This window comes from Glycine soja, chromosome 17, assembly GCF_004193775.1.
Source record: "Glycine soja cultivar W05 chromosome 17, ASM419377v2, whole genome shotgun sequence".
NCBI lineage: Eukaryota > Viridiplantae > Streptophyta > Magnoliopsida > Fabales > Fabaceae > Glycine > Glycine soja.
The window spans coordinates 4721213-4733816 of record NC_041018.1 but is presented as its reverse complement, the minus strand read 5'-3'; the positions used below and the strand labels follow the sequence as shown (position 1 = coordinate 4733816).

General features: G+C 31.3%; 1 protein-coding gene across 1 annotated transcript; it reads left to right on the top strand.

Annotated features, from left to right (window-relative positions):
• The first annotated feature begins 4604 nt into the window (after window positions 1-4604).
• Window positions 4605-11927, top strand: LOC114392852 (plasma membrane ATPase 4-like). The gene is made up of 16 exons (XM_028354087.1): window positions 4605-4767; window positions 7159-7278; window positions 7382-7618; window positions 7797-8558; window positions 8658-8780; window positions 8864-8968; window positions 9063-9207; window positions 9324-9488; window positions 9597-9835; window positions 9931-9963; window positions 10060-10141; window positions 10236-10396; window positions 10476-10643; window positions 10750-10932; window positions 11021-11202; window positions 11489-11927. Exons 1-16 carry the CDS (start codon window positions 4708-4710, stop codon window positions 11583-11585), a joined length of 2862 nt encoding a protein of 953 aa, XP_028209888.1. The 5' UTR covers window positions 4605-4707; the 3' UTR covers window positions 11586-11927.
• Window positions 11928-12604: the final 677 nt, after the last annotated feature.

Here is a 12604-nt window from a genome sequence, read left to right as displayed (position 1 = left end):
TATTTTTTCAAAAATAATGATAAATATAAAGTGATGCAAAAATTTATTATTATATTACCAAAGAATTTTATAATATTATTGTATAATCATCTTACAATAAAAGTAAAAATATTAATTTTAACTAAAAGATATTAAACAAAATTTAATAATTTTTTTTCAATAATATAATATAATAATTATTAAATATGATCGATAGATTTAAAATTATGATAACAAATTTAAAAAACTGTTAAATCAAATAAAATAAAAAAAATAATTTGATTTGAATTTGATATTATATTTAAATTAAATTAAATTATATATTTATTTTATGTTTGATTCGAATTAATTTTTTATTTAAAAACTAAAGCAAACCCACCTCGAACACCCCTATGTTATTCTGCATTAAATTCTAGTAACCGACCAACTCTATTTTAAGTCAGTCTCTCCATATTTTTATTCATTTTCATTTGCTTATTAATAACTGTTTTAAGGAAACGGATCACAAATTAATAGTAGCAATTTTTTTTTATAAAAAATAATTAATAAAAACTAATTAGTAGCATCTTTGTAACAGTTACATACAACTTTTTGCGTCATATTTTTGTCATTAAAATATTTATTGATTTCGGGGGATATTTAAAATCCATATTTATGATTTATAAAATTGTTTATCTCTTTGTTAATTTGTTTTTCAAACGAAAACGGTTCTTGTTTTTTTGGTCAAAGTTCAAAATCAGCGGGCGTTGAAATTTTTGTACTTTTGACATCTATGAGCCAAACACACAAATTCACTTTTAATTTAAAATACTATAAACTTTTGTTGAGAAATGATGATGTTAATATATATAATTGACACATTTTGTGAATTAGGGGGGCGATTGTCCCTTCACAATCAACCTGGTTCCAACTTTGGTTGTCATTTTTGTCGTAGCTACCTTATAAAGTTATTTTCGTTTTGATCAACGAAGGAATGCAATGAGTTGTTGTGTTATATATGATGAAGTAGTCCATGAAGAAACAACTTTGATATTAAAAATTGAAAGTGAAATAATCAAACCTAAAATAGAACCATAGCTTCTAAGATTTAGGATTTTGATTCCAAAAAATGCAAGAACTTCATCGTGTCGATTTGGATTGGAAATGCAAGGAAGGGTTGAAAAAGAATAATCGCGCAAAGAGAGAAAAAAGAGTTAAAACTAAAAAGAAAATGGAATAAAGCATAAAAAAATAAGTAAAAAAAAACTTCAAATATTTTTTAAATAAATAATTATTTTCATCTCAAAAGTGTATTACACTCACAAATTCATCCCTTAAAATTGAAAAAGTAAATTTTAGTATCGGAAAAGATAAAAAGTAAAATAAATTTATCTTTTTACCATTAACTTTTGTTTATTAACGTTAGAAAACTTGTCAACATATACACAAGGACAAAAATATCAAGAAATAATTGTCCGCATAACATTTATTGATTGACAGTAATGCGGTGACTCTACGAATGAAAATGTGAATAAATTTTTAACCTTTGTTACTATAGTTAGACCCAAACACAAGATTAATATTGTTCTTTTGTCGTTGAAGATAAAGCTGTCTTTTCGCGTTCTATTGTGATGTGCAAGATAAGAAAGCTGTCTTCTTTTGTTTGTAATAATAATTCATCTTCTCCATTAAAAAATTTGAAACGTGTAATTATTTGTTTGGGTCTCTGCTGTTTATAAGTCTATTTCTCTCTTGTTTTGAACTTGGTGCTTTAAGGCTTACAATGTTATGAACGAAATTGGGTGAGGCTTGGTGGTGGTAGAATATTTTGTGAGTAAGAAGTTACCATGTTTACACTTTGATGAAGAATCCTTTTCTTTCCTTTTTTTTTCCTTCAATGGAAAAATTTTGGACAAATAATTCTCTAAATTTTCCCCTTTCCTTTCATTGTTTGAATAGTTGATTTGTATTTGAGAGTATAATATCAATTGCTTTGTAGAAAAGATACTTTTGAACCTTGATATATATTATTGTTTTTCAAAAGACAATGAAGCTAAGTCATATGCTGTGAGGGACGAAAAACGTACTTTCAATTATTTATTTGATGTGTATTATAATTATATAAGTGATCATCAACTAGTTTGAAGAAATTATAAAAGTATTGTAATTTTGTTTGCAAGACCTTTTATGTTTGTTTTATTCTACTTGTGAATGATTCATTAAAAATTTGATAAATTGATTTTTTATTTGTAAACTTAGTCCGATCTTGTCTTGAGTTATGATTCATCTGTCATAAATTAACATTATAAATATAATGTTAATTATAATACATTATAATAAATATTTATAACAACAAAATTATAAACTTATAAGTTTAATGTATTGTTAATATATGTATTTTGTTATTGATGTCAACTAATTATGTTTATATATTTTATAAATATGTTTGCTAGTAAGTTGTATTTTTAAATGATGAAAATGTTAATAAGTTGTTAAATGTAAAGATATGTTTGTTAATAGTTAACAATGAACTTGTCTCACTTATAATACTTTCAAGATTTTTTTTTGTTCAAGGACTAATCTGTCAGTATCACACATCTTCAAAAATAAAAATAATTATTATTCATGTTTTTTTTTTAAATTTCATTGTACTTAATTTAACATTTTAAATGACTACAACAAAGTCTAAAGTTCCTAAAGTGTGAAGTTTTGTTTTTATTGTCATATTGGACTTTCAATTTAGAACTTCACATAAATAATTTAGTACGAGTTTGTACGTGTGTCGACTACAATATGATTTTTCTCAATTGAAAGTAAATTTTAATATTTTGGTAACTAAATATTATAAATTTGAGTCAAACTAGGTTTTACTAGATTTACCATGATTTCACCACCAAATTAAATATTTTTTTAAGGGATCAAATTAAATATTTACTTAAGATTCCCATTACTAGGCTGACCTAGTGAGTTACTATATTTTAATTTTAATTCAAATATAAAAAATGTTATTTTTTAAAGGAATTTTTGTTATTTTTAAATACTACTGTGTATTTTTTTTACAGGACCGCTATATTTGAATACATCATAAAAAGATTGTTTTTAAATATATATTTTTTGCTTCTAAAGGTGACAATATGTTTAAGGTTCTTTCAATGAATGTCTTAAAAATATCCGTGAATGAGTATTCAATATATACTTGTTGAGTCTCATTATAATGACAGTAGATTGTTTTACATAAGCTACAATAAATAAATAAAAAAATAAATTTTATAAAATTAATATTATTATTATTAATTTATTTTTTATTTTTATATTTCATATTATTAATATTATAAAAGATACAAGTGAAAAAACAATTAATGCTATATTAAAAAATTAAAATGATAATTTTTTCTTCTTATAAGATATTTATTATAGGACACATGAGTAACATCTTATTTATTATAAAATGTTATCAACTTTTAAAAATAAGTCTTGAATATTTTTTATACTTTCAAGTTTCAACAAGAAGAATATCTTTTATTGGAAGAATATTAATATTTGTCTAAAATCATTGATCCTTCATGCAATTTATTAAATGGTCATCAATTCAAATTTTACAAAACATTTACATTTTAGAAAAGCATAAAAAAGAAAAGAAAAACTCATAGAATTAACAGTGATATATGCCTAGTTGTACTTAACCTAACCGGTTGAAGAATAATTTATTTAGTTGGAGAACCTCTTATCATCCTTTAAAAATAAGCCTTAAATATTTTTTATACTTTCAAGTTTCAATACAAAGAATATTTCTTTAATAGTTGTCACAAATCTCAAGCAAGAAAAGAATAAAATATAATTTTCATTCCCTTATTTTTTTTTAACTTGTGTTTTTAGTCCTCTCATTTTTTAATTAAAACATTTCATTCTTATTTTTAATTGAGATATTTTGTTTTCCACTTTTTTAAAAAATTGTAATTTTAATTATTATGATCATTTTCAAATGTTGATTTATGTATTATATATAAACATTCACACAGACAACTATTTATTTATTATATACCTCACAAATGTTTTTTTTATATTATTTAATCTTATTTTATCAAAGAAAGAATTAAAAAGACACACAAGTGCATACCGGTTTGAAATTGATAAGAAAACAAAAAATTACAAATTTTAAAAATAAGAAACCAAATGTCTTAGTTAAAACATAAAAAACTAAAATTATATATATTTTTAAATTGAAAGATAAAATATCTCAACTAAAAAAATATGAAACTAAAACCAGAAATTTAAAAAAATAGGGGACATAAATTGTATTTTTGAAAACTAACCAACAAATCGACAATGAATTTAAACAGAGTCTCTTAGGAAATATTTTTTCATATATTTTATTTTGAGATCTTGGGGTGATTTACATCGCTTAAATACATATAATAAAAGTATAACAATTTTTTTTCTTCTCTCTCAAAAAAAAAAAAAAGAGTAACAAACTTTTACTTCTAGGAAATTGTTGAATCTGGTGTGTCGCATAGAAATTATTAGTATAGTGAGGGGTTGGGAAGTCCAAGGCGCATCAGCACGGTCAACATCATAATTGTGTGGGAAAAGGAGAATTCTTAATTGTGATGCCCTCTTTGGTTTCGGATACTATAAAACCACACACCCAAGTACCCTTGCTCTCACCCTTCTCCTTTGCAACAACCTAATCTTCATTTATGACCCTTCTTTGATTCTTTTTCTCTATTCACTCTTTCATCTCTTCTGCTCATGGCGGCTGACAAGGCAGCAATCAGCCTCGAGGAAATCAAGAATGAGACCGTTGATCTGGTATGTTCTCTCTCAACTATTTATCTTCAAGTGTTTTTATTGCAAAATCCTTTAAATTTTTTTTACTTTTCTGTTTCCGCTTCTTTTCATTACCCTTTCCCTTTTACTCTCGCAGAAAAAAGTTGAGATTTCTCAATCATAATAGCAAAATGTTCAACATGCACTCCTTTTTCCCCCCTAACTGTTCTGATCCATTCTATTTTTTTTTTATTCTTCTTTCTTTCTGATTCTCTGATTCTGAGGTGGTGTACATTTATGAATTATGAGGTTCAATCGCATATAATTGAACCTCTCCGCTTTCTCATTTTACTTTTAATTACCATGTTTTTTGGGTTTTTCTTTTAAAATATGTTCAATTAAATTTGATAATTTTTTTTTGAGAGATTGGTCTAACCTATGAGAGGAATAGTTTTTTTTCTCAGTCTATTTGAATGAGGAGAAAAATTAAGGAATCAACTTATACAGAGGACTCCGGGTTTAGGTGAGGCAACACGCTCCGAAAGGGACATCATACGATTCCAAAAGCAACCCGCAATCTTTCCACTTTTTCTGCTATCAAACACGTGAATTGCGGATAAATTTATTCAGCAACAGATTACGGTTCTTCAAAGCTATTTCTCTATTGTTTTGTTTTGTTAGTCTTTCAAATATTTTACTCTCATTTATTTTTTTTAAAGATAAAAGATCATTTTAATAATTATTTTTTTTATCTCTAAATCTTGTGTTAGTAAGTTTTTTGAATTATTGTGTTAGTATTTTTATATAAAGGATATAATATATTGACATTTTAAAATTTTCAGAGACGAATTTAATAAGAAATATTTTAGAGAATTAATTCTAGTGATATTTTAAGTCTACCAAAAGCTTACGCATAACAGTTGAAATTTTTTCGTAGTGTGAAACTTAGTTTTGAAAGCTCAACTCTTTTTTTCTTAGTGGATCTAACCTGTTAGAGGCAGATGAGATCCATTGCTGAACTTGCTCTGTAAGTCTATTTTTTATTTTTTCTTATTTGTCGAGCTGTATACATAATTTTATTTTCTATGCCTATCTGTCTCTTTCTGCGCCGTGTTTGGTCGGAGGGAATTTTAAGTACTTTTCCGTGGTACTTTCGCTTTTTATTTTTTTATATTTCATTTTCTGTGCATTCTGCCGCATCTGATTAACCGTATTCGTAGCAACTTTCAGATTTATGATTTAACGATCCTGACTCCTGACACAACAGGGTCCACCACTTTTTCACTTATTGCCCCTAACTTCTTTTGCAATTTTCAACATGACCATTATAATTTATAAAATATAAATATAAATGAAAACACGTCCTCTTGTATAAGTACCCGGCACGACACCTCGGTTAACTTTGATGTGTTTCATAGATAAATACTGCATACTAATTAAAAATAAAAATAAAAATAAAAATGTTTATAAAATGCAATAATTATTTAATGTTTTATTAGGTGTTTTTGTTAATCTTTTTAAGACACTTGTTTGCGATACCTTGAAATATCATACTATTGTTATTTGAATTCGACTTGGTATTGTTCATGTTTGTTGTTGATGAAATGTGAACAAAAAAATTGACTGTAGAAGCCGGTGCAGGGCGTTACACATGGGAGGGATAGTTGTTCTGTTCCGTCTGACACAAACACTTTCTCTTCCTTAGCTTGGGTTGTATCAGTCAACGCTTTTGTGATGTCTGTTGAACGTGAGCCACTAATGTTTTGTGCTTCGTTTGGCTCTCATTTTTCTAATTCACACTACTTGCCATCAAAATCAACGTAGTATTATTGAAATTAAAGAATAAATTTGTTACCCCTTTTGACACTCAAAAATAAAAATGAATTTGTTTGAATAAATAATTTTAGAAAGTGGATACCCGTTAATATTTTTTTTGAAAACAATTTAACTTAAATTGATAGGAAGATCGTCTCAAAGATTTTTCATTAGCAATAAATTTGGTTTTTAAATATTAACCAAGTACTCTTATTGTATTCTGTATTTGTTCGTTCTTACTGTCATCATACGGGAGGATTTGGTAATTTGGTGTACCAGAAATACAAGTTTGAAACGCAACTCCAAGTCTCAACCCCAAGAAACGTGATTCTTATGAGGCAAAAGTGGTCTCAATTCTCAAATTATTCAATTCAACATCCAAGTACCAAGGGTTGCAATACGTGCAAAGAAATAAAAAGAACTTAAAATCTCTTTGAAAGTCAAAAACATTAATGAATAAAATAAGATGAAATAATTGCATTCATAAATCTTTGAAAGGCAAAAACTAGAAACTGCTAAGTGGTTGTATTTGAGAAGTTACTCAATTTGCAGTATTATTTCTTGTGGTGGGGAATGTGCTAAGGATCCATTTTTCTAATATCATTTGTTAATTGGCAGGAACGTATTCCTATTGAGGAAGTGTTCCAGCAATTGAAATGTACCAGAGAAGGATTGTCCTCGGACGAAGGAGCCAATCGGCTTCAAATATTTGGGCCAAACAAGCTAGAGGAGAAAAAGGTTCCTTTCCTTTCATTATGATACATTGGCTAATATATCTCTATGGCTTATGATACAATCATTAAAATACAAATGCTGATTGGTAACAATTATAATGATATAGGAAAGCAAATTTCTCAAGTTTCTTGGGTTCATGTGGAATCCTCTATCATGGGTCATGGAAGCTGCAGCTATTATGGCAATTGCTCTTGCAAATGGGAATGGGAAGCCCCCAGATTGGCAAGATTTTGTGGGTATTGTTTGCTTGTTGGTGATCAACTCCACCATCAGTTTCATTGAAGAAAATAATGCTGGTAATGCAGCTGCTGCTCTTATGGCTGGTCTTGCTCCCAAGACAAAGGTAATACAAATTGAAGTTTAATGAGAATTCTTACATTTCATGTGTTGAAAAACAAAACTAAAAATGGTTATGAACTATAATGTGTTATTGTTTTATATACTATTTTGAACTGTTTGTGCAATTAGAAGTAACAATTTTAAGCATGTTTTAATGACTGACTCAATTATCATTATTGAAGGTTCTTAGAGATGGTAAGTGGACTGAGGAAGAAGCGGCAATTCTAGTTCCTGGAGACATCATAAGCATCAAACTAGGAGATATCATTCCTGCTGATGCTCGTCTTCTTGAGGGTGATCCTTTGAAGGTTGATCAATCCGCTTTGACTGGAGAGTCACTTCCTGTAACTAGGGGTCCTGGAGAAGAAGTTTTCTCTGGCTCAACTTGTAAACAAGGTGAAATTGAAGCTGTTGTCATTGCGACTGGTGTCCACACATTTTTTGGGAAAGCAGCTCACCTGGTGGATAGTACCAACCAAGTTGGGCATTTCCAGAAAGTGCTTACAGCAATTGGAAACTTCTGTATTTGTTCCATTGCAGTTGGTATGTTGGCTGAGATCATAGTCATGTACCCGATTCAGCACCGCAAGTACAGAGATGGAATTGACAACCTTTTGGTCCTCTTGATTGGAGGAATTCCCATTGCTATGCCCACTGTGTTGTCTGTGACAATGGCCATTGGTTCTCACAGACTCTCTCAGCAGGGTGCTATCACCAAGAGAATGACTGCCATTGAAGAAATGGCTGGTATGGATGTCCTCTGCAGTGACAAGACAGGTACACTCACACTTAACAAGCTGAGTGTTGACAAGAACTTGATTGAGGTCTTCGCAAAGGGTGTGGAAAAGGATCATGTGATCCTTCTTGCTGCAAGGGCTTCCAGGACTGAAAACCAGGATGCAATAGATGCTGCCATTGTTGGAATGCTTGCTGATCCAAAAGAGGTATTAACTTGTCTTCAATTGCATCAGTTTCTATATCAGTTAATTGTTCAAAAATGTTGATGCGATTGTTTGTGTTGAGAAAATTAATGCTTTGTGTAGGCAAGGGCTGCGGTAAGAGAGGTGCACTTCTTACCATTTAATCCTGTTGACAAGAGAACTGCTTTGACTTACATTGATGCTGATGGAAATTGGCACCGGGCAAGCAAAGGTGCTCCTGAGCAGGTAACCTCGTGACCCAGTTTTTTCAGAATTACTTAGTTTTCTGTCTATTATTTTGATGCTAATGTGGTTTACTTGGTGAACAGATCATGACCTTGTGTAACCTCAGGGACGATGCAAAGAAGAAGGTTCATGCTATTATTGACAAGTTTGCCGAGAGAGGGCTTCGTTCACTTGCTGTCGCTAGACAGGTTTTTACAGCATCTTCACGTTTGAAGTTTGTGTTTTGAAACTTTGCATTTCCATTAACTAAGCTCCCTTGGTCTTTCTGCGCTACTTCTGCAGGAAGTTCCCGAGAAAACAAAAGAAAGCGCTGGTGCTCCATGGCAGTTTGTTGGTTTGTTGTCACTGTTTGACCCCCCTAGACATGACAGTGCTGAAACTATTCGTAGAGCTCTGCATCTTGGTGTAAATGTCAAGATGATTACTGGTAAGTAATCCAACTCATTTCCTCAGTTTCTGTTTTTCAAATAGTCTCTTCAATGAAATGGGATTTATTGTCAAGCATGCTCAGCTTAATATCCTGAATTCTGTTCTACTCTCCAGGTGATCAACTTGCCATAGCTAAGGAGACCGGCCGAAGACTGGGGATGGGAACTAATATGTATCCATCTGCTTCCTTGCTTGGTCAAGACAAAGATGCAAGCATTGCTGCACTTCCAGTAGAAGAGCTGATTGAGAAGGCAGATGGTTTTGCTGGAGTATTTCCAGGTTCACACTCTCTACCAGTTCATGGCAATGATTATTTTTTCTTTCACTTTCTCTCCTTCACCTAAATGGTATTCTTCTGTCCTCATTATCTCCTATTTATACCTGCAGAGCACAAATATGAAATTGTAAAGAAGTTGCAAGAGAGGAAGCACATCTGTGGAATGACTGGAGATGGTGTCAATGATGCTCCGGCTTTGAAGAAGGCTGATATAGGAATCGCTGTTGCTGATGCAACTGATGCTGCAAGAGGTGCTTCTGATATTGTCTTGACAGAACCTGGTTTGAGTGTTATTATTAGTGCAGTCTTAACTAGCAGGGCTATTTTCCAGAGAATGAAAAACTACACGGTTGGTTGCTGTCTTCTTCCTTTATAAATATAATCTCTTTTGTTTGTAGCTTTTTCTAAATTGACATTGTTTGCTTTGTTTTCTTTGTATTTCAGATATATGCAGTATCTATTACTATCCGTATAGTGGTAAGTGGAAAAGTATGTTATGATTATACGTAATTCATCATGATAAGGAATGAGTGAATACTCATCAGTTTGGCTTCTCTCATTTTATGAATGCAGTTTGGCTTCATGTTCATAGCACTGATCTGGAAATTTGACTTCTCTCCTTTCATGGTTTTGATCATTGCCATTCTCAATGATGGTAAGGCAAATGCTTTTAGCACATATTCCTCTGAATTATACTCAAGTTCTCTTCATGCCTATGAAATTCTGACACAATAATGTCATACTATTAGGAACAATCATGACAATTTCAAAGGACAGGGTGAAACCATCTCCCTTGCCTGATAGCTGGAAACTGCAAGAAATATTTGCTACTGGGATTGTACTTGGAAGTTACTTGGCGCTGATGACTGTCATATTCTTCTGGGCAATGAAAGAAACCGATTTCTTCCCCGTAAGAAATATTCAACAGGCATATATTCAAGTCCATATTTTGTGTCAAATAAATAACACCACCTTGATTATTTTTGCAGGACAAATTTGGAGTTAGACACTTGACTCATGATGAAATGATGTCTGCTTTGTATTTACAAGTCAGTATAGTCAGCCAGGCTTTGATATTTGTAACCCGTTCTCGAAGCTGGTCCTTTATTGAACGCCCTGGATTGCTGTTAGTTTTCGCTTTCGTTATTGCTCAGCTGGTAAGCCTGATGCTCCATTTAATTTCCCTGAATTGTTTGTAGGCATGCAACTAAAATCAGAGAAGGGTGGAACAATATTTTGACAATATGGTCTTCCTTGTTGCAGATTGCTACAATCATAGCAGTGTATGCCGACTGGGGCTTTGCAAAGGTGAAAGGAATTGGTTGGGGTTGGGCAGGAGTCATCTGGCTTTACAGTGTTGTCTTCTATATTCCACTTGATGTCATGAAGTTTGCCACCCGTTACATATTGAGTGGCAAGGCTTGGGTAAACATGCTAGAAAACAAGGTATGCATTTGTTTATTAGTTTTGTCTCTCTAATGGTGAACGTTTTCATGACATTGTTTTGAATTGGCTGTTTCAAAATGTGTCACAGACTGCCTTCACCACCAAGAAAGACTATGGTAAGGAGGAGAGGGAAGCTCAATGGGCTCATGCTCAGAGAACCCTGCATGGACTTCAACCACCAGAAACTTCTGGCATTTTCAATGAGAAGAACAGTTATAGAGAACTCTCTGAGATTGCTGAGCAGGCCAAGAGAAGAGCTGAAGTTGCAAGGTAAGCAACCACACCCTTGAGTCCTTGGACATATGAAATCATAGTCTATTGCAACTTAAAAAGATTTTAAACTATAATATAATCACAAATTGTTATGTATGGTAAGTTAGTTGATTTTTATAATAATAATTATTTTAAAAGTTATACCTATCATGATTTCTGATTGATAATATAAAAAAATTATATTGGCAGGGCATAGAAATTAGTCTGAAATATTTATCATTCTATATTCTATGTCTTTATTATTAATGCATGGAATTTCTTTCTATTGCACCTATGCTTTCAGGCTTCGTGAGCTTCACACACTGAAGGGACACGTTGAGTCTGTGGTGAAGCTGAAGGGTTTGGACATTGATACAATCCAGCAGCACTACACGGTGTGAAAAAACACTGGAAAATTGTAGATAGCAAAAGTGACCAAATTCAGTGGCATGCCTGAAACAAAAAGAGACTAGATGTCTTTGCCTTTCATATATAGGCCTTACCAATTTGTTCTCAATGTATTTTCGGTTCTGGTTTAATGGATGTCTATGCCTTCCTTTTGCTTCCATGATAGAGCCAAAGTAGTGTTAGTTTCTTTAGCCCTTACTTTTTCCCTTGCTTTCATATGACTTTGGGTGCTTCCTCATTTCTGTGTTCTCAGTTGTATGCCACATTTAGGTGGCACTGATCATATTGTGTCAATATTGGGATTTTTTAAGGTAGGAGAATAAGATTTTCTCGAAGTTCTTTTCCAGCATCATACAAAATTTAAACACCATAATTGGTTTCAGTCTATAGGAAACACTCATTAGAAAAAGATATTAATTATACACGGTATTGTTATTGAACGTTCTTACAACACTAATATTAATAATTCTTTTTTATAATTAAAAATCATGTTGATGGTAACATAAAAATCACCATGAAGTAATAATATTTTCTAATAAAAAACATCATTTGTCAATATTTGTTAAAGAGAATAGGTTGTGCTTACCAGTTGTTTATGGAAGTTATCCAATGAAGTTACCCCACTTAGTGTATTAAAAAAGTTTAGCACAGTTTTCCTTCTTCGCCAATAAATTCCGAATCAAGTTCTCATTAAACATAGAGTGACAGTGACTTACTGTTGGGCTACTTGTACAATTAAACAACAATCAAGCCTTCCCGGTAGACTATACTTCAAAGTTATGGGGACGGATTGATAATCATAAAAAAACTTGTGGGACGGATATCTAAAAGAACTAACTTTTTTCTAAAGTTAAGACATTTTATTCAATTATAGCATCTCCAATGACGAATTATTTATTTTTAGATGATTTACATGTCATTAGATTGTTTAAAATATAAAAATCATAAATCCAATTATTGTATAGATGTTAAATTTTAGAAAATACAGAGAAAATGGAGAAAAAAACAAAAA

Excerpts from the sequence above, each read along its gene's own strand:
- LOC114392852 (XM_028354087.1), top strand. The coding sequence starts at position 4,708 with ATGGCGGCTGACAAGGCAGCAATCAGCCTCGAGGAAATCAAGAATGAG. Across the intron at positions 7,279-7,381 it reads ACAAGCTAGAGGAGAAAAAG|GAAAGCAAATTTCTCAAGTT; the intron begins GTTCCTTTCCTT and ends ATAATGATATAG. Across the intron at positions 8,969-9,062 it reads CACTTGCTGTCGCTAGACAG|GAAGTTCCCGAGAAAACAAA; the intron begins GTTTTTACAGCA and ends CTACTTCTGCAG.